The sequence below is a fragment of the Sardina pilchardus genome, chromosome 11, assembly GCF_963854185.1.
Source record: "Sardina pilchardus chromosome 11, fSarPil1.1, whole genome shotgun sequence".
Classification (NCBI taxonomy): domain Eukaryota; kingdom Metazoa; phylum Chordata; class Actinopteri; order Clupeiformes; family Clupeidae; genus Sardina; species Sardina pilchardus.
Window position 1 is genome coordinate 33,748,740 of NC_085004.1, and position 26,266 is coordinate 33,775,005.

Below are 26,266 nucleotides of genomic sequence, written 5' to 3' on the forward strand. Positions count from 1 at the left end.
CTTATTTAATATTCTGAACTTCAACATTTCAGAAAAGGATCCAGACACAGATGCTGTGCATGGGGATGTGGATGTGGATGACGGGGCTGTGGAGGTGGATGTGGAGACAGTGGACCAAGAAATGCCTTTAAGTTCCTCTAACCAAGCAACAGGTGAGAATTTTTGACACTCAAACACATTTGTTTTTAAAATTATCCAGGGGAGATGTGACTTGATTCATTTTGCATATAATTTAAAACATACAGTTCTACCAAAATTAAAATTTTATAAGTTTACTCTAGTCTCTCTTGATTAGTCCTCACCATACCCCAGTGCTCAACAAGTGCTTTTGAATATCTTTCAAGTTTCACTTGACCTGTATTTTTAGTGGCAAGAGTGCAGAGGAGAAGAAGGCCGCAGGGAACTGCAGCAGCATGGGAACAACAGCTTGCCTTCTTCCAAGAGCAAGATAGAAGGCAACAAGAATTTGTCACCCAGCAAGCTCAGATCTCAGCTGAGCGTCAGGAGCGCCTGGTAGGAGCCATCCTGGACAGAAACACAAGAATGATGTCGCTGCTTATGGAGGGTCTCCAGGCTCTCCGCCAGCCACCACCCATGCCCCTGCAACCCCCCCCCCCCCCCCCCAACGCTTTTATCAAGGCTACTATCCTGGTCCTGGGGCGGATGAGCACACTCGCAATTTGGAACCTTATAATTTTAATTGACCAAATAAATCAAATTTACTGTACTAACATATTTGTCTTTGTCACATCTCCACAACACATTAACTAGCCAAGCTTCTGATATGTTAGTTAGGGTTATTATACTCAACCAATCATCCAAAAGACAAGGTGTGGGTGGGTATTTTGTAATTTATTCGATTTACAGCTCCCGATGCCGGAGGGGATGGTGGGCTGCCATGTATGTGGTCAGCGCCTGTCTTATCCGCTGTGCACCACTTGCTTCTGCAGCACTGTGAGGTCGAGCAGCAGGTTGAGCATGTACCTGCTCCAACATCCCCACCTCTTCCGTCCAAGCCGGAATCATCGGTTCGTTTTCGCGCTCACAGAAGTTGTGAAGTGCACAGCATGTTGCAATCACATAAGGTGACAGGGTATAATGGAAGTCACTCCTTTTCAGTAGAACTCTCCACCTTGACTTCAGTCTCCCAAATGCCACCTCTACAGTGGTTCTAGCTGCACTGAGGTACACATTGAATGATTCCTGTTCAGGAGTTAGCCTTGGGGAGGATATGTGGGCTTTCATGAGCCAGTCCATTAAAGGGTAGGCTGGATCACCAAGCAAGAAGAAATCTACTTCTGTCCCATCAATCTTTATCGGGTCCTGAAACGGCATGTAAATGAGCTGATAATTAGTATTATCCAAGAATGTAATATATAATATAAGCAATTTTTTATATGCACTGTTTTACTTGTTCACCCTTATGGTACAGCCGGTTACATGCTGCCACTCAGACATGCCACCACTACGACATGCTTCCATTTAGACATGCCTCTATTTCGACATGCTGCTATTTAGACATGCTGCCAATCCGACACATTTTAGTACCCCCATTCCGACAATTTACAAATCCTATTTTTTTCCAAGACAATTTAACGGACCCTATGAGCCCGACGGACGCAAAGTGCGTCAAAAAACACACCCATTTTTCTCTGTACATTGCTCCGCGATTATTAGTCATAGCGAGATGAGACCTATATTGCATGAAAGAGCAGAACCGGGGCTTTAACGAGACTAGACAGTGTCTGTACGATCAAGTATGAAAATAAAATAAAATCATGAATTTAAATCAAAGTATAGGCCTATCATATTTACAGTCTATATTGCTCCACGCAGCCACTGCTCTCGCTTGGATTACTCCGGGACCAGGCATCGCAGGCAACAGACACGCATATCAAATGAAAGAGGAGAAACAGAGCTTTCCATTGATACCAAACACATCGATCCTTTTGTGTTATAAAAACAGACGAAGTGACAAACAAATAAGAATGTCATATAGCTTCGGCTACCGCTACTTTCGTTTGATTTAGGCTACTCGTGAAACCATGGTAAAAAATATATGGCTTGCATGTCAGATAAAAGAGGAGAGCTAGAGCTATCCACAGATGCCAAATACAACCTTCTAGGTCATAAAACAGACGAAGTGACAGGAAAATAATAACTGTAACATTAATAGCCTATTAATTACCTCATGTCGGAATGGCACGTTGTTTGAAAAAAAAAGTTAAATACCGCCACTGCGACCATGAAAAAAAAATATGTCGGAGTGGTGGGACTTTTTCCCATAAGGAGACATGACTCCACTACGACAATTGGACGTCAATGTCGGAGTGCTGGTATGTCGGAATGAACGGCGGATACCGGTACAGCCACATTTTAGATGATCATAACATATATTTAAGTGTGTGATGCCTCTTTTACATACATGACATTTCTGAAAACTTGCAATGCAAAAAAGTGTTGCCTAAATGTAGCCTAAATTATCAGCTGAAGAAGTTTTGTTGGGATATCTATTAGATAATTGTTTTACCCTATTCGCCTGCAATGAAACTCTCCGTAGGCTTATTATGGAGACTGCCTTGAAGTGGTACTGACAGCCAAATTTGAGGGTCTGGCTCAAGGACAGTGGCTATCAGTTCTATCATTTGTCCAGTAAGTGGCAGTACAGCGCCTGTCAAGTGTGAAGACCTCAAAAGCTAGCAGTAGCAAAGAAAGTTTTCGCGGGTTTGTGACAGTTGTGCTTGTTTTGTTTCAGAGTCGTCGCAGTCAAGTCAAGTGTATGATAGAAGATTAAATATAGACTCAGTATGCCTAGTGGCAGATGTAGATATCTAGTAATGTAGTTTATTTTTATATATTCAGGGACCAAACAACGGAATTATTGTAAGATCATTTCTGCTGAGAGTCTGCGCCCAAAACATCTACCGTTAGCTGACTGCCTACTACAAGCTTGCTACTAGGCTATTTGGAAATAGCTGTTTTGCAAATCTGGTAGGTTCATGGGTTTACAGTTTTGTTTCTTTACTTCAGCCCGCCGTGGCAATTTGTGGAATATCGGTTATAGTTATGTTTTTTTGGTGTTTGGAAATGTTTACTAAGGAAGTATAGTATATGCAAGCTAGCTTGTGCATGGGAGGATTAATCGCCTGTGCCCTGTTAGGTAGGCTAGCTGTTGTAGTATGTCTGGTGATTTTTGAAAAGGCTATGTCTCATAGTGTGATTTTGCTTTGCCTAGTGCTGCGAGCTGTCTAGTCATTGCAGTGTAGGCCTATGTTATATGTCATTAGTCAGTGTAAACTTAACCCACCTTTGGCAGCTGATGTGCCTTTTCAAATAATGTGGACTGCCTTAAAACATTGGCGTCATGGGCACTCCCTGGCATTTTACAGTTGATGTTCCAAAAACTGGTGGGAATAGAAGATGTAAACAATTGTATTGGTCATCATGTTTGCACCCATTTCATGTAAACAATGCATTTATGTGTATGGCGAAGAGGTCATGCCTTGGTTGTCAATAAGACTTAACGATAGCTAAAATCAGGATAAGGGCCCTTACCAATATGCATTGTCCACCACTGCCTGAAGAACATAGGACGGCCAACCTTTACGGTTTACGAAGTCCTTGTAGCCATCGCTGGGGGGAAGTATAGGGATATGAGTTCCGTCAATGCATCCAACTACTTGCGGCAGATGGAATTTATCTTTGAAATGCCGGGCTGTTGTTTTTGCCTCTTCAAGTGTTGGTACCTTGATGAAATTGTGTATTGCGGATTCCACCATACCCTTGCAAAACAACGAAATTCATGACCGTGGACTTATGAACTCCGAACTGATTGGCTACGAGTCTATACTCGCAGCAGCTAGCCAATTTATAGATAACTAGCCACTCGCATTTCTACCGGAATGGGTCGGTGCACGGTGTTCTCCTGCGGCTTCATCACGTTGTTCATAAGTTTGACGAATGAATAGGGATGGCGAAAACTAAACATTTTCTTGACCGACCACCGAGGCTCATTAGCCGGTTGAAACCGGTTAACCGATTCGTTTAAAATAAATTATACTATTTGAAATAACAGCCACGCAATTTCCCAACTCTCATCTCTCTGTCCTACGCTCATACACACAGCCCCGGCGCCGCCCTTTCACTCACGTCACTTTTTTAAATCCTACAGCGCCAATGAGTCCTGCAAACCAAGGAGCTTGTAAATGGAGGACAAATGTCCCTTTGCTCCGAAAATGGTTTGGGTACAAGGTGATCGCGTTGCAAATAAAGGCGTTTGTCTAGCGTTAGAAGCTCATTTGAAGCTGAAATGGCTGAAACGGCTCACTTATGAAAATGACAGCTCCGAAGAGACGCAGCTTAGTTTGAGGAAGTGCTAACAACAATAACGAAAGATGATCATTAGCCTACCTTATCTGTTACCATTGATGACCCTTCCTGAAATGTAGATGTAATGTCTTTCCAAATTTAAGCCCATCTTATGCGGAAAGTTGCTTAGACTGCAACATGATAAAACCAATGGATAAAACGGCACACTTCCAGATTGCAAAAGACGCACCGGCCACCGCTGTAACCTCGTGCCAATTGTTTTTATTGGTTTATTACGTAGCCTAGCCTACAAGCAGGCGTTATGAAAAATTGAGTGAGAGGGATCATTTGATAACTTCACGCAAAAAAGATCTTCTTGGAATGAGATGGCTAGCTGTAGTAGCGTTTAGTCCACTGTCTTTAGCCTAATTTAAAGATGCCTCTTTTTTTTTTTGTTTAACCGACTAGCGACAACTTTGGTCGGCTAACGTGGATACGGTCAACCATCGGTCAAACAGTCACCGGTTAACATCCCTACGAATGAACGACGGGTCATTCGGAAATTTGCCTTCCAGTCTTCATCATCGTACTGGAGGAGAACTTGCCTGTACCACCAATTGGTGTCCCTTACTTTCATCCACATCTTTCGTGGGCGTCGTTGGGATGATAGGGCCCCTGTCCCTAGAAGTGCCAATCTACGGGACGTGGCTATGCGTCGCTGCTGGCAAAGCATTGTTAAAGCATTGCACTCTTGCAGGATTAAAACGAGTGCCTGGCTAATAGTCATTAAATGTTTTAGCAACGCCAATAAAAGTATCTGTAGCACTTGTGCTGTATGCGGATCCATTTTTTCTAGTTGAGTTTGACAGTTAGGTTGCCCGAAGCAACAGTTGCCGTGGTGTTCGTGTGTGTATTGTGCATGAAGTGTATCAAAAGACAGAGCTTTCAGAGCATTACATAGTTTCCAAAATAATAAACCTCCCTGTTAAAACTGAAGAAAACATAGGTCTAGGCTACCCAATGAGGTCAGAGCGCATGGAATCAGATCATGACATCCGATTTCTTTTTGTTATCTTATTTGCATGTAGACCGGAGTATTCAACGTTCTGATCATAATCAGAGTAATGATTACTTCGAGTATGAATGTGCATGTAACCGCGCCCCAATGTTGACATCAACGAACACACTCTGGACGGAAAAGGGACATTCCATGCCACTCAAGTGGCTGCCTGGCAACGTGGTCCACCTGAAGGTGATCTCCTTGAAGGAGTTGATCTTTACTTGAGGTCAGACACCCTCAACATCCCCAGGGCAATGACTGATATTATACCTGCACCAAAGAGAGGAATCACAGAGAGGCCAAATAGTGGTGTATTAGCAGCAAACTGTTTCACACAGTCATCTGAACAATGTCCCGCAGCACAGAAAGCACAAGCTACAGACATGGCCTTCTTCATGTCTCAGACATCTCAAAAACCAAAGCCTTCCTGGACATTGTATAATCAAAAGGCAAGCACAGTCAACCCAGAGAAAACTACAGTAGGGTACCTACCTATCATCCAGGCTCCTGCATCTGAACTTGATACACTGAACACAGTCGTCAAGCGAGTGCTCCATATCTCCAAATCAATGGAACAACAGCATGTCATTCTGACAGTGGACGAGGCACTTTACCCGAAGTTGCTAGAACTGAAGTGGTCAGTAGAAGAATACAAGGACGTGCTTATACCTTGCCTTGGAGGCCTTCACATTGCCATGAACTTCCTGGGTGTGATAGGACAACACATGGTTGATTCTGGCCTTAGGGAGCTATGGGTCAAGTGTGATCTTCTGGGAGCAAATGCTGCTCAGCATGTCATGGCAGGAAAAGGGTATGCACGTGCTATGAGGACCCACAAGCTTACCCTGCAGGCTCTTTGGCAACTACTACTCCCACAGCTTTACACACATCTGGATGAGGTTGATGTTACACTGAGAGCTGAACTTGTAGATCTCTGCCAGTCCATAGATGCTGATCACATCGCACAAATGGTCGACAAACTGACAAAAGACCGATTCCAGCAGGCCATGAAAGAGTTTTCTGCATCACTTGCAGTTGATGACCCGAATGCTGCATTCTGGTGGAACTATATGACTATGGTCAGCATCCTACTCTGTTTCACAAGAGCACAACGTGATGGATTGTGGGATCTCCACCTCTATGCTTTCAAACGTATGCTGCCCTTCTTCTTCAGGTACGATCATATCAACTACGCCAGATGGGGTACTGTTTACCTGGCTGAGATGTCTGCTCTCCCACCAGAAATCCTCCTTGAGTTTCAGAAAGGCAACTTTGTGGTTAAACGCAGTGATCGATGCTTCAATCAGGTTTCAGCGGATCAAAGTACAGAGTGGCTAAACGCTACAGGAAAAAAGAGTGGAGGCCTAGTAGGTATCACCAGGATACCAACATCTCTTAGTAGATGGACACTGTCGTATAATCTGAGAACAGTCATAGCTTCTCAGACAACAGTGATGCTGAGACTGACAACAGATGACGACGATGAGTACACACACACAGAGTGCACAAAGAGTAGAATGGAAAGAGATGATGTGGATGAAAGCAGAATATCTCTATCATTTGAAAGAGCATGGTGTGTTTCAAGATGGCGGGGACACACTCAAGAACATCATCAACAAGGATGTGGTCACACCCCAGATTCAAAAATCTCTGCTTGGGGCAGAACTCTTCGGACAGGCACAAATGAAAGTGTTTGTGGAAAAACGTCTGTGTGAACCTCCAGATAGTGACCAGCACTTGGATCTGAAGTCACCCATTAGAAAGAATAAAGCCAAAACATTTGCTTCTCTGTATGAAGTCATGCAACTTTCCAAAAACAAGCAAAACATTATCAAAGTGGACAGGCAGATTCTACAAAGGCTCATCACAGCTTATAGAGCAGGTCGCAAGGTAGACCTGGAAAATATTCTTCAGCATGAACTCATGCTCATCCCGCCATCTCTGGCCGCAACTAATGGCAGTCTACATTCTACAAACAAATCTCTATTAGCAAATATATTGACACAACATATTCAAACCCCAGCAGATGTGCCCCTTCAGGAACCCAGCTGCTTACTTATTGATGGCCAAGCACTTGTACACATCACAACATTCGGCAACTATGCCAACAAGTTTGCTAACACAGTCTTGAAGATGGCAGAGAAGTACCAGAGGGTTGATGTAGTCTTTGACAGGTACCATGACGAATCCATCAAAACAGGCACAAGAAAGAAGCGTAAACAGCGCCACCGACCAGAACGCAGAGAGATCGTAAATGACTCTGTTCTTCTTCCAGCAGACTGGTCAAGCTTCATGGCACTGGAAGTGAACAAAGCAGATCTCGCTCGACTACTCTCAAACCATCTTATAGAACACAGCCCAGAATATGAGCCAGTGGTCGTAGTATCTGGTGGGTTTGCTGAAGCGACCACCATCAAGTCATCAGATCCAGAACTTGAAATCTCCTCTCTGAGCGCTGACCATGAAGAGGCTGATACGCGGCTGATTTTGCACTGTATCCAGGCTCCCATGGACACAATAGTCGTGTCCGGACGTGACACAGACGTGCTTCTTCTACTTCTAGCACATCATGACAGAATTGGATGTACCCATCTCTACATGAAAGCCGGGACATCAAAGGATCCAAAGTATTTTCCAGTACATGACATTCGCAAGTTACTCTCTGATGATCAAGTGGACACACTCCTTGCCTTCCATGCCATCACTGGCTGTGATAGTGTCTCTCAGTTCAGCGGTCACGGAAAGAAAACAGCCTGGCAGGTGTTCAAGCAACATCACACTGATCTTACTGGCCTTGGGAAGGGCTCTCTCACTGAAGATGTTGTGAATTCAGCAGAGAAATTCATCTGTAAGATGTATGGTGTGCCTGAGCTTGATACATGCAACAAAGCAAGAGTAAAGCTGTTTTGCAAAGGTCATCCACAAGAGACTCTGCCTCCAACCTCAGATGCAGTGAAGTTTCATATCATGCGCTCACACTATCAAGCGACAATATGGAACCAAGCTCATCTGCCACATCCTCATCTTCCTCCAGTGGATGAAATGGGATGGATGCACGAGGAAGGTCAATTAGTGCCACGGCTAATGTCTCTGCCACCTATGCCTAAAGCCTGCAGGGAGTTCACTTCATGTGGGTGTACCAAGGGGTGCCTCAGCCAACGCTGCAGCTGCAGGTACAGTATGTGTATAGGGAATTAATTAGCTGATGTTGATCATTGTGTACAAGAATTAACACATTTGTAGAATATTCCAATACTTGTACTTGTACTGATCTTTCTATTCTATTTTAATTAACCTATTCTATTCAGAAAGAGTCGCATGGAACGTATAGATGCATGCAACTGCAGGAAACTCGACAGTCTTGCCAGAACATTGAAGAGGACTGCAAGTAAGCTGTCATTGTAACTTCTACTGTGATTAGTTCAATGAATATCACCATGATCCATGGATCTTCCTGCTTTTGGATCTTTTTTGATTGACTTCTTTAGCACTTATGACCACGTTTTTCTACTTGTGTGATTATTGACAGGATGTTAAATTCCCCATTTGTGAAAACCTGTGAACATTTCATTAAAGTTTGTAACTTTTTGTATTTGTTTGTACATTTGACCTCAAAACAAAATACAAAGTGAGTAAGCAGCCTGATAATATCAACAATGATAGTAATAGTAATAATAATAATAATAATAATAACAACTGAGTAATTATTCATTGTTAAAATCAACTATATTTGCAATATTTAAGCAGTTTCTTCACATTACATCTAAAATCTGAATATGGCATTGAATTGCCCATGTAGGAAAACTTATAAAAGCACATTTATTTCATGTTTGTACCTTGTTTAGTCAAAAAGATATAGGCCTACTGAAAAACAGATTTCAGCCTGGCGGTGGCGGCCATTTTGAATTTGTCCATTTTGAGGCATTTTGGGTAATTTTTGAGCTTCATATGGGCCTACCGCAAATTTGGATTCAGCACCCCTTAATACCCTTAGAAAAGTTGTATAACAAATAATCACAAAATGCCTTCGGGGTTCTGATTTTGTGAATTGACCCTGTCTAAAATGCCTTTAGAACATTTCCCAATGCATCAAATGATAAAACTGACCAGCCTCAGATTATTACCCATGACTTTCCCCCCCCAAAAAAGGTATAGGGCCTATAGGTAGTCTGCCTAAATTCTCGTGCAAGAACAGCCAAAAATGTCAAACTGATGAAACAAGGTGATTATTAATATATCCAACGCATCCCATCTTAGTAGTAGGCATGTATGTAATGTAGTAGCCTAATCTACTTTAATGACCCCCGTAAGGGTTGCTGGAACCTTAGATTTTCTGGTGAAGTTCCAAATTTCCTGTTTGGTTTGGTTTAAACTGGTTTAGCCCTGTTTGTTTTTTTTCTCATGAATTTAAAAATCCAATCCTTGTGTGCAAATTAGTTGATAAAATGACACACATGATGATTATTAAGTTAGGACAATATTATCGGAGGTGTCAAATGTTACTCAAGTCCAGATTTGTTCACGTTAATCACAGGTGTATTATTGTCTATCCAAAGTAAAGTGCCTGCTTCGAAGTCAACATGATTAAGTCAACAAAACAGAGTTTGTGTTAAAGAATCGTACTTGTTCTGGGTGTTGCCTAGTCATATTTTTTGTGTAGGCTACACAGAGCAACGCTACACCAGGCTAGGCTAGCCTACTATTCTTCACTTCATATGAGATAAGCTTCAGCTGAATTTCCCCCTCAATAGCCAACTCACTCTTGAACTTGAGTGCGCTTCAGACTCTCGTTTGCTCTAACCTGGATGCCGGACACAAGTTCCGCACACGCAATGGAGGGAGTGTATTCCGATGGCTCTTCCAAAGTCTCTTCCAAAGTCTCAAACACACCTCCAAGTTTTTGCACCTGTTGCAGGGCTAAGATGCGCTTCCGCAGTAGGCTTGGTCTTCACTACGCCTATCCGGTGAGACTTGATATCACCTGGATGACGTGTTAGGCGTAGGCTATTTGTTTCACTTGTAAACGCAGTGACGAGTGCTATGTTGTGAGAATTGTGAGCATAATTGTCATCAAAATAGGATAGGCAACCATTAGTTTATGAGAGAATATGTCCGGATTTGATGATAATCCTTTTGTGGATCCTGTGGACGTCAATCCTTTCAAGGTAGGTCTAATGGACATGATTTCACTGAACTATTGGAAATTAAGTAGGCTACGAGTTTTAGCTCTATAGCCTAGCCTAACCCAACTCACTAGGATAGAAACCTGTCTGGTTGGTTGATACATTAAGCCAACAATACTTGTCCTACTTGTCTGGAAAAGTCATGTAGCCTAACATTAGGAATAGCCTACCTGATCGCCGACATGCATTTATGTGCTTCTCACACAACGCATTCGAACTAAATGTAATCTTTGAGCGTTCTAGCGTTTTGGTAGCGTTACAAATTGTGTCATAAAATGTCGATTAAGGAGGCCTAACGGCGATAAGGCTTAAGTAACATTCACCAGGAAAACGTACTCAAATTTGCCTTAGGCCTACCCCTGAAAAGGGACTCTTAATTTGTCAAACAAATTTACCTTACAATGACAGTGAGTGGACATTTAATGTGTCAAGTCAAGGGTTCCAGTTATGTGTTAGGTGTAGGCTAGTGCTAAAATTAGAGGTGGGTAAACTGAATTCTGTGATCACGGTGGCATGCAGTTACAGTTTGATGATGGTAGAGGTTTATTGTGTAATGTTAAAGGCCACTTGTAAGTGAAGAGGCAACATATTGAAGAATACTATCAGGAGACATTTGTTAATTAGATTTTGCAATTGGTAGCCTATAAATGCTTCCTAGAATGATGAGTGTTGTGAATGTGGATAATACAGAGTGATTTTTAACTATTTTGAGAGGTGGATTTTGGATCTTATTTTCAGAGCACCCTTGTGGGAATGTAAGACGTGTGTGTGTGTGTGTGTGTGTGTGTGTGTGTGTGTATATTATATATGTCTTATGTAAATCTTTCTTTTTTATTTCACACCCTGAACATGGACAAAATGCACAATTGAGATCAATATATTTGTATATTGTATATTGAGTAACCACAGGTAGCACTCACTGAATCACTAAAATTGAAAAGGATATCCCCACCCCTGCTCAGATACTCTCAGGTGATCACGTCAGAGCAAAATGTGGATATTTACTCCATACATCAATGCTATACAAAACAACACAACATGCACCATTGAGATCAAAATGTTTTAATAGTTTTTACATCATTACATGATGTAAAATTGATTTAAGTGCCACCTGTAGTTACTCTAAACAAAACATATTGATCTCAATGGTGCATTTGTCTAGTCTAGTCTGTCTGTTAGAAAGTAATGGTCCGACTGCATATTTGCAGATGGTGAGGCTACTGTGTGTTGGTATTGAACTAATACTGGATGACAAGAGCACCTGGGTCTTATGCAAGATTCTTTGTGGTAATAAAAAAAATATATATGTTTACAGGATCCATCAGTTGTTGAAGTAACCAGCACAGCTATGGATGGAATGCAGGAATATAACCCTTTCTCCGCTAGCGGATTGGTAAGATTTGGACCAATCTGAACGCAATCTCTTTTTAGTGTTCTTTTGCAGTCAAGAGGTGATATGTGTTGGCTTCAAGGATAGATAGATTAATTGTATTAACCCATAACAGAGGTATACAAATGTGTTTTTTTAGATAGAAGTTTAATTTATCTGTTTTAAAGTGGAATATGCCGACTTCCTGTCAACTGTTTTCACTGTTAAACTAGGGCCTTGGGGCCCCGGCAGTGGCGCAACTGGCTGGGGCACCTGCACCGTACGCTGGCGACCCGGGTTCGATTCCCGCCCCGTGGTCCTTTCCAGATCCCACCCCGACTCTCTCCCACTCACTTCCTGTCATTCTCTCTACTGTCCTGTCCAAATAAAGGCATAAAAAGCCCAAAAAATAAATAATAAAAAAAAAAAAAAAAAAAAAAAACTAGGGCCTTGGATGTTGCATACATTGGCAAATTATTGAGATTTAGAATTTAGGGTGTCTTCACCCTTTCAGCCTTCTAATCAGATCAAATCGATGACATGGGGCTCTATTGGCTGTGTCTGAAACATAAGTACACACGCTGGGCAGTGTGCATTTTCCGGAAGTTATGTCAGAATAGACTGTCCGAAAGTCAAGCGCTCTCACTAGATGGGTACTTCGTTTGGCGTGATTTCCAAGCGTGCATCGATGTATCTTTTCTTGCCTCAGATATCCCATAATCCATTGCGCAGCGCAGGTCAAGCTCCACACGTCATGCAAATCATCAAGTCGAAGTTCTCACTATTGATCATTATCATTATAAAGTTCCCTTGTGTGTGTGTGTATTCACACCAAATTGGCATACCATAGCGTACCCTCTCAAATATGCACAGCATCCCATTAGCTGCCTGCCATCAGGCTATTTACAATTTTCTATTTTAAGTCAGTTAACACGTTATCAAAATTAACGCAGAGCTATATCCACGCGCACACATTTCGTTTAAACAGGAGAGATTATGCACGCAGGCGCACAACTAGGCTACTTGTTGTTTTCTTTTACTCGGCTATCAGCACACAATGTGAAGCTAATTCACTAACTCAATAGTCTACTCATCATGGATATCGCAAGTTCTTTTAAACAAACAAAACAAAAAGGATGGAGGATGGAGGCAGCTAGAGGAGTTATTCCAGATGAGCAATAACATGGTAGACAATTGTCAGAACGCTACAGCTGTTTAATGCCATGCAGACGTTAAAGGTATGCTAGAACAAAACTAAAGGTAACTTAACCATAGGGCTGTGTAATGTTGTCTAAATTAGCAGGTCACTGTTAGACGTTGTTGTTGTATTATTGCATGTGGATGTTGTTATGCTATGTAGGCTACTTTTTGCTGACCAATACACGAACCTTAAACCGAGAAACGGACAAATATTATTTAATTATATTCGGGCTGCGCACTCCTGCTGAAGAAGTAGGCTAGGGTGTGTGCGCGCACTGTGCACTCTTCCATTTCCTCAAGCCTCATGCGCTCATAAAATAGCCTTTCAGCTATGCGCGAATGATTCCCGACTAGGTTTTTCCTGGTCAGTGGCGCACTTAACTTTCTGCATCCATATATTAGCGACTGGCAAGTTTTGCACCGGACCACACCTCTTTTCTTCACTAGTGCTAAAGCTCACTGCGCCGTCTGCATAATATGGCCCTCAGTGTTTTTGTGCATATGTGAACATGTAAACAGAACTCAGACCCCAAAAGATACAGAAAGTCAATCCTTTAGCCCTTTTTGTTCTGGAGTTTGGACTATATGTGAAAACACCCTTGTAGAATAGAATTCATAATGACGAAATGACAATCCTCCGTTATTAACCTTTGGCTTAAATCATTTGGCTCCTAGGAGAAGCACAATGAAACTACCATCCCTATCTCTGATGGTTCCTCCCAGCCAGCAGTTCTACAGCCTTCCTCAGAGCCCACACCGCAGGTAAGCTGCTGTTCATTTTTGAAACTTTTATTTTTGTACTGCTATTTTGATTGAACCACACTGCATCTGCTTCATAGTCAGCATGGTTTTCAAAAGTGGTTTCAAAAACCTCCAGAAAAGTGCATAATTTCATTGCTGATAATAACCACTGTCTCAACTAGCTTGTTGCAGCTTAGTCACAGGCTGCTTCTGGGCAGCTACAGATCTGCCCTGAGGTGGCCAAATATCCTCATTGAAACAGCTGCCTTAATATGACAGGGTGTGTTCTGGTGTCTATCTGCTGCCTTGGTTGGAGAAAAGAAGGCAATGTAAGCAGAAACTTTCTAATGAGGTGACACAGCACAAAGAATCACCCATAGAAATGTATGGGGTTAGTTTGTAATGCAAACATGGTAGTCATTTCCACATATTCCGCCCCTTCCGCCTCCAAAAGTTGACATGTCATCATAAGGTATTATATGTTGTGAATGGAGTTGCCTAAAGTCATGACAATGGAATGAAGATCATGTTATAATAACTGGAAATAATGTTATTGTAGCCAAAATGAAGCCTAAGTTAGGTGATTTGTGAGATGTCTGCCAGCACACTACTTGAATATTTAATTTTATTACTTAAGGCATTAAGATCAATTTTCAAAAGATGATTTCATATTCCTCTTTTTAGTCAACTTTAGCATGGGTGCCAACACTTTTAGCCATGACTGTGTATAAACAGGCATCGCTTTAAGCTTTGATATTGTTATTACTTTTCAATTCATGCAAGCAGAGGCTAGATAACTTCAAGTGTTACTGTAAAAGAGCATCAAATCCCATTTAAAACATAGTTGCTTATGTTGGTATAGGCATCAGCAGCTGCTGCTCAGGCAGAACTCCTCAAACAGCAAGAAGAGCTGGAGAAGAAGGCAGCAGAATTAGAACGCAAAGAACAGGCGCTTCAGAATAGGGGAGTCTCCATGGGTAAGAACTGTTCTGAATTCTATTGGAACTTGTTTTGGATTATCACATACTGCAGTAAATGTTCTACATCGAGGTTTAAGTTTTAATCTGGCTAGTCTAAATTTCACAGGTCCAGAAAACAACTGGCCCCCACTCCCAAAGTTTTTTCCCATAAAGCCCTGCTTCTATCAGGATTTCAATGAAGAAATTCCTATAGAGTACCAACGGCTGTGCAAGATGATGTACTACCTCTGGATGTGTAAGTAAAATACTGTCTGTTAAATATATGTAGTCTCACTGAGCCAGATACACATGAAGGTATGCTATATTTTTTCAAGGCATGTAGGATTTGGCCTAAATGAGAGTGGTAATTAATAGCATCCAGTATTTTGTGTTTGATACTTTGTGTGAAAGTTTGGATTGGGCTTATGATGCAGACTTCCATGAAGTTGTGCAGAATTGTAAAGGTACATGTTATGAGTGGGTACATGTTATGAGTGGGTTTTTGAACGAAAGCTAGCCTTGTTTGCAATATTAACATTAACATTAACACTTAATTAATGCAAGGAACGTCTGTCTGTGTGTCACTCTGTCTGTCTGTCTGTGTGTTACTCGCATAACTCTCGAACCGCTCATCCGACTGACCTAAAATTTGACACAGGTATTGCTGATGACATGCGTGACTGCAGTGCGAAGTTTGGTCGTTTTTGGACAACAAATGACAAAGATACAGTGCCTATAGAAAGTCATCATACCCTTTTGAAATAGTTACTTTTTTTGTCTTACAGCCTGAAATCAAAACCCATTTAAAAAAAAAATCTTTTCCAGTTTTATTTACAAATGTAGCTGTACAACATCAAAATAATGAAAAAAAATTCAACAGTTCTGAAAATTAATAAAAAATTAAAAACTGGAATAACAGGGTTGGAAAAGTCATCATACCCCTGACTTAATACTTTGTAAAGCTTCCTTTTGCTTTCATTACAGCCATCAATCTGTTTGGATATGTCTCTATTATAGCTTTGCACACCTAGATAGGGGAATATTTGCCCAATTTTCCGTGCAGAAATGCTAAAATGTAGTCAAATTCTGTAGGGAATGGCGATGGACTGCTCTCTTCAAGTCAATCCACAGATTTTCTATAGGATTTAAGTCAGGGCTCTGACTTTGCCACTCAAGGATATTCACCATCCTATCCTTAAGCCACTGCTTTGTTCTTTTGGCAGTATGTTTTGGATCATTGTCGTGTTGGAAGGCGAATGACCTGCCCATCTTCAGCTGTCTAGGAGAGGGACGCAGGTTTTCCTTAAGAATGTGGATGTACTTGGCAGCATCCATTTTCCTTTTTATCCTGACCAATTGCCCAGTCCCCGCTGAGGAGAAACATCCCCACAACATAATGTTGCCCCCACCATGCTTCACACTAGGTATGGTGTGTTTTGGGTGGTGTACTGTGTTGGTTTTCGCCAAACATTGCGCTTGGAGTTCAGTGCAAAAACACATCTGGAATATTCTGCTACCATGTGGAAAAAGCTTTTATGGTCAGATGAGACTAAGATCGAACTTTTTGGAGACTAAGATTGAAGTTTTTGGACTGAGCTCCAGGCGCTAACCAAACACAGTATACACACCCAAACACACCCAAAACACACCATACCTACTGTGACGCATGGTGGGGGCAACATTATGTTTTGGGGATGTTTCTCTTCAGCGGGGACTGGGCAATTGGTCAAGATAGAAGGGAAAATGGATGCTGCCAAGTACACCCACATTCTTGTGGAAAACCTGCGTCCCTCTCCTAGACAGCTGAGGATGGGGAGGTCATTCGCCTTCCAACACAACAATAATCCTAAACATACTGCCAAAAGAACAAAGCAGTGGCTTAAGGATAGGATGGTGAATATCCTTGAGTGGCAAAATCAGAGCCCTGACTTAAATCCTATAGAAAATCTGTGGATTGAATTGAAGAGAGCAGTCCATCGCCATTCCCTACAGAATTTGACTAAATTTTAACATTTCTGTACGGAAAATTGGGCAAATATTCCCCTATCTAGGTGTGCAAAGCTATAATAGAGACATATCCAAACAGATTGATGGCTGTAATGAAAGCAAAATGAAGCTCTACAAAGTATTAAGTCAGGGGTATGATGACTTTTCCAACCCTGTTATTCTAGTTTTTAATTTTTTATCAATTTTCAGAACTGTTGACTTTTTTTTCATTATTTTGATGTTGTACAGCTAAATTTGTCAATAAAACTGGAAAAGATTTTTTTTTAAATGGGTTTTGATTTCAGGCTGTAAGACAAAAAAAGTAACTATTTCAAAAGGGTATGATGACTTTCTATAGGCACTGTATCCTTAAATTAAGCGAAATACAACTCTACCGCAATCCCACAATTCTACCGCTCTCCGCACTAGCCACTCCCCCTCACTTCAGCATAGAAACAAAAAAGACCATTTTGCTGACATACTCACGTGTTGCCATTCATGGAAATTACAATGTCTCACGTAAACAACGGACCGTTTAAAGATTGTTTATGTTGGATAAACATGCTGAGTCCCACACATGCACCCATGTTGGTAAGCAGGCTGTTAAAGTCACGTAACGTTGCATAGGCTACTCATCAACAATCGCGGTTGCCTAGCGCTTCTGTTGCCTGATAGGATTTCTGATCTTGCAACATTATATGCCCCACACGTCGGTAGCATTCTGTTAAAATTTACATTTAAAACAGCCGCTCTTGACTCTATCTGGACATCGGCTAAGGGCATAACATTCATTCAAACATCACTTCTGAGTTCATAGAACTGGCATGGCCATGGTCATGCAGTTATCTTTAGGCTATTTCCCAACAACAGCAAAAACGCACGGGTAGGCCTATGTAATGTGTCTAATATTGCCATTAGCTGAGTTAAAGGAACACTTCACCGTTTTTTCATATTAAACTAAGTTATTCCCTTAACTACGACGAGTTGATACATACCTCTCACGTTTCAATGCGTGCACTCAGTGGCTCTGGTGCGCGGCGCAACTTTGATAGCACTTAGCTAGCCCAATGCATTCATTAGGATCCAAACAGAGATGAAGTTAGAAGCGACTAAACACCTCCACGTTTTCCCTATTAAAATAGTTACACGAGTAGTCACACGACCAAGTATGGTGAGACAAAATAAAACGTTGTGCATTTCTAAGCAGGTAAGAGGGATAGCTATATTGTGTGGCACAGTAATATCCTCACTCTTGCACTTTCAGTTTCACTTTGGAGTGAGGATATTACTGCACAAAGTCTAAGTGCTCCCAATATTATTCCGCCACACACACACACAAGTGCTCGATCTGTGATGCAAAAGGAAGGAGAACTTTTAAGGCTACGTCGGAGAGTTGGGGGGTATTCCTGCATCACTGCTACCCAGAAGGATGCAAGAGGACAGGTGTTGAAGAGGTGCTTTAATCTACTGTCACTCTTCAGCTCAATAAGCTGTTCCTGCATTTGCAGTGACAGCTCATTTGCTGTGCAGATAAATGGATCCCGAACCCACAAAAATTAATGGTAGTCCTCCTTGAAATAGGATGCGAATTGGTTCATCAGCGCAGACAGGTGATCTGCAGCTGATTGGAGGAGAGAGGAGAAATCAGTGCCACGTGCATCACTGATGAACTCCGCAAGGGTCGGGAACATTTCACAGTTTCCGTTATTGATGCGGTCATGCCAGAGGGCAAGTTTTTGAACAAACGCATCCACTCTGTCTGCAAGGAGCAAGACATTCGAATCGAAACTGCCGAAATGAACGTGTTGAAAGTAGGCTACCAGGCTACAACTTCGTATGTTGCACAGTGGTGTGTTTCTGATGTCTGCACTTTCTTAAGTACGTCTGGTGTGGTCATTGTTGAAATTTCAAATGCTGTAAATGGTTGGCGTGGAAATGAACGTGTTTGTGATTTGTTGGTGCATTTGTAGCCCAGCCCTTTGCGTCTTTTTTTTTTTTTTTTGAGCAGCCAGTGACCGGTCCGTGACACGGCCCCCTTGGGGTGTGTTCGCGCCCCACCGGGGGGGGGGCGGGCCCCCCAGTTTAAGAACCACTGCGTATAGAGTAAGGAGGGCTTTATCCTCCATAACGAATAGAGGTTGTTGAATTCTGAACGTGATGTCTTTCCATCTCTTATTATCTCTACTGTTTAAGTGTATCACTCACAGTCGGCTGATTGAAGGATGGGTAAGTTGGCTTATTAGGCTGGTTTAGTTTACTCGACATATTCAGTTGTCTGTTACTGGTGTTAAAGGTGAACTATGCAAGTTTTTTAGCTCAATTTGCCTGAACTAATCAGTTTCGGAGTCATTGGAAAGGTTATTTGACTTATTTCGGGTTGAATGACTGCTGTTTCGCTTCTCCCTAGCGCCTCTGAGTGGAAAAACCATGCATGCAAGTTTTGTGCCACCAGATGTCCCCAGCCTCGCGATCATGCTCATGAAAAGGCAGAGTGACTGATTGAGGAGTGTTGTAAAATATAAGCTAAAGCTGTAGTGGAAGCTCTGCAGAGAAATCTGCAAGTGTAAAACGAGCGAAAAAGAAAAGCGAAAACGAAACCGGCGATGAAATCGCCAAACCTGCATAGTATCCCTTTAAAATTTCGTTGGTGGCTTCCACCTTGAGGAATTTAGCACGACACATTGCAAATGTTTAATTTTACACTGAAAAACTTTCAGACGGGAGAACTCATGTTGCCACTGCATGCTCCTCTCTAGGCTGTCGCGAGTAATTTAGGTCACGTGATCGGCACATTTGGGGTTCACCAATCAAGCCATTTTTAGCCAATATCGGCCACTCATTATCGGCGGCCGATCAATCGGAGCATCACTAAGGCTGCGTTCAGACTGCAGACGAATCTGATTCAAATCTGATTCCTGCTCATATCCGATTTTTAGGGCTGACTGTTCACACTGCCTTTAGCAAGTGTCCAAATCGGATAGCAACGAAAACAAACATTTCTGCCGTCAGGAGGAAATACTTGCTAATTTGGTGTGATTTAACATAGAACAATACAACTAGGTGAGTGTTCATTGAATGCATGCATAGATGTGCGCATTTGCGCGACAGAAACCGAAACTAATCAGTGGCAAGCTCCGCTTCAAACTGTTGGAAGGCTATTTAATTATTTAACGGCATTTAATAGATTAGAACAATGTGGATTCTTGCAACTTCCATAGAAACAGAGCAGAGACTGTATAATGCTCTATTTAGCATTGACTATTGTTAAGTCACGTTTAATATAACATGGTCAGATAGCCGTAACGTTGCTCCACAACTCGAAATAGGTGGGCGGTCACGCACGTAAAGTCACGTCACGGACAGTCAAATCCGATCTGAGTGTGGGGGAGCTGTTCAGACTGGGGGTCCGGAACACCAGTTTCCTTTGCTGAACCTTTGTGTCATGGTCTAATCCTATGAGAGAAGGTGCCTGCTTGATAATCCCAGTGAAATGCACTTGAAGGTTTTTCTGTTGGTGATCTTTTGTTAGTAATTAATGAATTGTGATCAGTGAGTTTGGTTTTGATTGTAAATAGGTTTGGTTGTTGATTGACTGCTGAGTGAAATCCCCTACCTATAGCACTATAGCCTAGTCTATATAGGAAATTGTCACAAACTAAGATTACCTGTCATCGTAATTAAACCAGGCTGTAACAACTCCAGTTTAAAATATGTTAGATAAACAGGAAAAATAACAAATTATAAGACATGCAGTTATGCTTTCCAGATCATTGTGTCACCCTCTTCCTCAACGTCCTGGCATGTTTGGCTCATTTCACTGTGGATGCTGCACATGGGGTGGACTTTGGCTTGGCAATCTTATGGTTCATTTTGTTCAGCCCAGCCGCTTTCCTCTGCTGGTACAGACCTGTGTACAAAGCCTTCAAGTAAGTTGTATTACATCTAATGTTTGTTGTGAGTTACATCTCTACTGAACTTGTGTAAATTGACATTCCTGTCCATTTTCCTTCTCCTAAAGGTCAGACAGTTCCTTTAGCTTCTTCTTTTTTTTCTTCATCTTCTCCTTCCAAGTGATTGTGTACATCATCCAGAGTGTTGGAATTCCATACTGGGGAAACAGGTTAGTTACTCCTGAGAGATGTATTTATCTTGGCATAGTTGAATAAAGTCAGTTCAATATATGGAACTGGCAGACTGTAAACCTCAAACAGTGATGTCCATCAAATGCCAATTCAGCATGTACACAAAGGTCAGTATAAACCGGGCCAATTTCAAATTCCTAGATATTTCTTACAAAAGATGCACACCTCCTTACATTTACATCTGTTCATGTTCTACAGTTGTATTTGTATCTGAAATTGCATCATAGAGAGTGGCACCCCTATTTGCCCCTTCCAGCACCAGCCCTGCTTGCCTCAACTAGTTTTAAGACGGAGCTGACCACGACCACTACCCATACCCACAATATCACTCCGAATTATGGGCTTACAAAATATTAATTTACGCTAATTGTGGTCCAGTCATAGTGAGTCTCCAGTCAAGTTTGTCTTCCATTCTACATCGTTTGAGAGTAAAGATTGAAACAAAGAACATTGAAATTGGAAACTTTTTGGGACCTAAACATTATGTGGACAAACTTTGAGCAAAAACTGAGATGGTGTGGCAACTGTTTTCTTGGATGCTGTTTGATTTGACATGGAAAGACCTATACTTTTTATATCAACAACACCATTATGGAGAGTGGTGGAGGGGTTGATCAGTCAGATGTAGCTTTTAAATATTAACCAGAAGGTTAGTGCAATTAATAATGTCATACAGCTTAATTATTCAACTTATTTTGTCTTTTTTATTTGGTAGTGGTTGGATATACTCCATTTCTGTCATCCGAACTAACCTGGCTGTGGCTGTGTTCATGATGGTAGTGGCTGGCTTCTTCACAGTGACAGCTGTATTGTCTGTCATCTTGTTGAAAATGGTATGTTACATTTTCATCTATCATTTTTATATTTCATCATTCACTTTCATCTATGAGAGAGAGAGATAAAGAGAGCTAAAGCTGTCAACTTTAGCTAATCAGTGACTTTAATGATGCACGGTAGCCTTGTATTTTGGATCCAAAAATGATTTTCTTCCTGCCTTCCAAAGGTGCATGGCAAATACAGGAGAACTGGGGCCAGCTTTCAAAAAGCCCAGCAGGAGTTCTCTAATGGTGTTGTCACAAACAGAACCTTCCAGAGTGCCGCAGCAACTGCCGCATCCTCAGCAGCTCAGAATGCCTTTCAGAGGAACTAGCAGTTGCAAACTCGGCCGCTCTGCCTGTCACACTGCTTTTCTCTCTGTTGATTTTTTTTTCTGACTGCATGCTAGTATGTCGCCGTCACATACTAACAAAAGGTCATTGGGTCTCTACACATATGAACTGTTTTAAAACCTTAAAATATATTTTTTAAAAAATAAATAAATAATAATTTCAAGTATACCAAGTTCCAATGATTTAGGGCATTGCCACATCATGTTATAATGTTTGATTGTACAGCCTTACTTTTACTAGTTACTTTTTCTGATCATCAGTCTGAAGTCCTGTGCCTCTTTGTTTACATTGGGTTTAGCATTATATGTAGAGTTGTTACATTTGTAAAATAATTGTTACAGAAATGTTCACTTTGTGCTGCATAACACATTTTAAAGTGCACTTGAAAGTCATCTTCGTGCAAAACAACAGAAAACACAACATTCTATGTCACCTTTTAAGTTAGAAGTTCATTGTTAAGTCACAACAGGTTTGAAGATGGGAGTCAAGCTTGTTCAGTAATTTGTATTAACTTCAGATGACATAATGAGATTGTAGATCTACAGTACATCACACGGTAGGGCTACCTGACCATTGTTCTTTAAAAAATTTAGCTGAACATAGTTGGTGAGTGCTCATGTCAGACACTGTAGCTACCCTGCATGACCATGCAAGGTAGATACTTAGTCAGACCCAGTTGTGTAATGATTAACTTAAATCCTTAAATCCTTTAACTTTTCATCTCTTCAATGGACCTATTAGAACCAAGATCCTCAAGCAAAGTGAAGCACTTACTTTGCTGTCTGTGGGCATGTCATAAGATGTGGAGACGCGGGTCTGACAGACAGAACTTACCTAATTACCTAACTAGCCAGCTAGTTGGCTATCCAATTACTTAAACTGTATCAAATTAAGCCCCTGATTAAATGTGTAATGTACTAGCAACAACAGCAACCCCTTACAAAGCCCTCTAAGCTATACTTCAATCAAATCAACAGGTCAAACAACACCATAGGTATAATCTGTGATTGGTTCATTAGGTTTTCCATTTAAAACCAACAATCACAAAGCGAAAATGCACTTTTTTGTTTCTATAGCCATTTCTAAAGCCAAAATGAAAAACAAGGATAATAATAATCATTTTAAAAAGCCGACAACGTTGTCTTCCGGGTCACGCCAATTGTGTTCTATAGTAAACAAATAGGAATATTGTCTTGTTATCCGATTTGTCCATTTTCATTTTGAGTATAAAATCAGAAAATGTAAGAACGACTCATCTGTGTTTTTTTCATTTTGGTTTTAGAAACGGATATATTAAAAACATTTAGTTTTTTCGTTGTTGGTTTTAAATGGAAAAACAAAGGAATGATTCGTACATGGGCCCCATAGTGTTGCAATTTTCCAACCCTCAAAGGCAACCACAAAGAATCTGATTGGCAGCCGCCTACGAAATGTGTTCCTGATTTGCATAAAATTCAACTTTCCCCAACTATTCTATGTCACCATCGCCTGACCACAACTGCATAAATGATCAGAACACAGAACTTTGCTTCATTCGCTTTGTTGTCATGTCTTGGCACCATAAGCATCCATCGGGTATCCTAGCAAATTATGAGCTGTTAAGGCAGTTAAAAAAGATCTACCTTTACACCCCATGTTACTATATGTTAGTAGTCTTAATACTCCTAGCAGTGTATTTTCTGATGATTATAAGAAAAATTGCAATCAGAATGCTTGAAATGTCATGAAACTGTTGTTTATTATACTTTCCCATATATGTGCAATGCAGTTGCTTTCTTGCATATATACAAAATGAAATTTTATTCAAAAGAACATGTATTTAAGTGTAACTTCATGAACAAAGTAATATATGCATTCAATTCATTTAAGGAAATGAAGAAAGATTGCTTAAATGATTTACCTTACATAGAACTTACCATATTGTAACATTTTGAAATATGAATGTATTTTTATTTTATATCTCTGATATGAAGGAACAAATGTGTTTTCTCATTAAACAGCTGCTTTTCCAACAATGACTTAATTGATTCATGTTTTCAAACTGATGTGGAATTTCAATGTAGGATTGAAACAAACAGGAGAACTGCTTTAGGCAATGAATATCACAACTCCTTTAGGAACCATGTTTTTAGAAACTCGTATGACATGACCCTTATTGTTTTGATTGTCTTTTCTTGAAACATTTTCCATCATTGTACCACAATATATCAAGATTTTATGAGAACTATCAAGTTTCTGGGGAAAAGGATTCCAGAATAACTGCTCTTCACTGACAACTAGGATAGCTCAATTTTGCATGTGCATGTAAACATTTTAAAATCAAGCCAGTGCACTCAAACAACCATTACATTTTATAGACAATGCTGTCTTCACCACTAACAGGGTATTCCTCCTTTCCACCATAGGGAAGGCATTAGCTAGCTAGGGTGCTGGCCAACAGACTCCTCCCCCTGTCAGAAAGCAGGCTCTGGGGACGAAACGGAGCCCTTTCGGGTTGACACATGAGTTAAGCAGGGATGTGTTATCGTGTGTGACAATACGATGTGGCTGAACAACCACCAGGTGCTAAACCCCTGTTACATAGGAACCCACTGGTTTAACCTGAGAATTTCTTGTTCACCACCAGGGTCACGGAAGTTGGTAGTCTGAATAATTTGCAGAGACGTGAGATTGCAGTACAAATATACAATAATTTATTTATGTTCTGCCGAATAAATATACATGCATGTCAATATTGCAGGGCATCAACAAATATGCTACTGTTATCCTAATGGCCAGGGTTACGCTACAATGGGCTTACCGTAGAGGGTAGGTGACAAGCCTCTGAAGTGAAACCTCTGTGATTCAAACCACACTGCAAATCAAAACAAAAGGTGACTCATCTAAACTAAATAACACAGCATGCATGCAACAAGGAGTAGGCTAATACCATCAGAGGAGACAACCCTCAACCATGCGTCCACTGTAGCCCCAGCAAGAGAGACAGCACATACACAGGAGAAGCCCACTTGACACATGCAGTATAAAGCAACACAAACAATGAAAACAAATTATAAGACAAGGCAAAGTACAGAACAGTAATGAAGCAGCAAGCATCCCATACCGCGCATGCACACTCATGCAGACAAACACACGTAACCACAACAAACACACAAGCAGGTAGCCACCACCAGGCTAGCTAGCAGTCATGCACAGAACCGCATTGGAAGGGCCCAGAGAGATGCGGAAGTCGCTGACGCTCCATGCAGCAAACACATCAACCGGAACAAAACAGCAAGACTGTCACCACAGCCAGATACGAAACAGATCCGTGCCACAGCTAACGTCAGGGACAGGAAGTCCGGACAGCGCAACACTCCGTGATATTGCTAAGCTGAAATGGATGAGCACACGGGGGGGGAAGAGCAGCCGTATGAATATCCAGCCGGTCGTTTAGCGACGGCTGTTACTGGAGCAAGCGGTGGAAGGACACATAGCCAAACGTCAGGGATAGACGAAAGGTCGGCCAGAGTCGTCCCTGGACAAAGCGGACGTCTGCCATGGATAGCCAAGCTCTCCTTTTTATTGAGCAAGCTGCCAATTACCCACTTGCGAAGTAGGCGGGGCAGGAATGAGACAGCCAACTAGCACTATGCTCCAGGTAAGGACTCGTCCGGCTACAATCTACCCCTTCCTTTTGAGTCGTCGTCCCGACGATGAATGAAGTAAGGGACTGACCCCACCCTGAACCCAAGACACTATAACCTTAAGAGGTTGGATTGGGAACATGCTCTATCTGTTCCCCTATGGCTTGTGGTAGCCGGTTAGGATTGGAATGCTTCCCAGCTGTTAAGCGCATTGTCCGTCGCAATCCCACCTCAGTAGCTACCGATGAAGACGCTGGACTGAGAGTTGGTGAGGCTAAAGGTGTCTCTACACCGTCTGGGTTAACAGGGATGGGTGGGACAAGGTGTACCAGTGGCCTCGTGGAAGGTCGAGGTGATCCAGGGACCAAAACCAACAAGGCATCATTATCATCATCATCCACGTCACCAGTTGTAGGTGGAGCACATGGTGTTTGAGGGCCCCCTGGCAGATTGTCGGCCGCAGGGTTTCGTTCAACACACGCCTTTAACAGTGTACGATGGACATGCTTAGTTTGTTGTAGGT

General features: G+C 41.6%; 2 protein-coding genes across 2 annotated transcripts; one reads left to right on the top strand and one right to left on the bottom strand.

Moving 5' to 3' along the window:
- Nucleotides 1-861: 861 nt before the first annotated feature.
- LOC134095329 (uncharacterized) lies at nucleotides 862-10,202 on the bottom strand. Its single transcript, XM_062548780.1, has 4 exons — nucleotides 10,170-10,202; nucleotides 3,556-3,782; nucleotides 3,308-3,404; nucleotides 862-1,323 (listed from the first exon to the last, which is right to left on the bottom strand). The coding sequence occupies exons 2-4, from the start codon at nucleotides 3,777-3,779 to the stop codon at nucleotides 862-864; spliced, it is 783 nt and encodes a 260-aa protein (XP_062404764.1). The 5' UTR covers nucleotides 3,780-3,782; nucleotides 10,170-10,202.
- Nucleotides 10,203-10,390: 188 nt separating this feature from the next.
- On the top strand, nucleotides 10,391-24,126 carry scamp2l (secretory carrier membrane protein 2, like). The gene is made up of 9 exons (XM_062549727.1): nucleotides 10,391-10,533; nucleotides 11,867-11,944; nucleotides 13,796-13,882; nucleotides 14,724-14,838; nucleotides 14,948-15,076; nucleotides 20,573-20,732; nucleotides 20,825-20,926; nucleotides 21,664-21,781; nucleotides 21,952-24,126. Exons 1-9 carry the CDS (start codon nucleotides 10,477-10,479, stop codon nucleotides 22,096-22,098), a joined length of 993 nt encoding a protein of 330 aa, XP_062405711.1. The 5' UTR covers nucleotides 10,391-10,476; the 3' UTR covers nucleotides 22,099-24,126.
- Nucleotides 24,127-26,266: the final 2,140 nt, after the last annotated feature.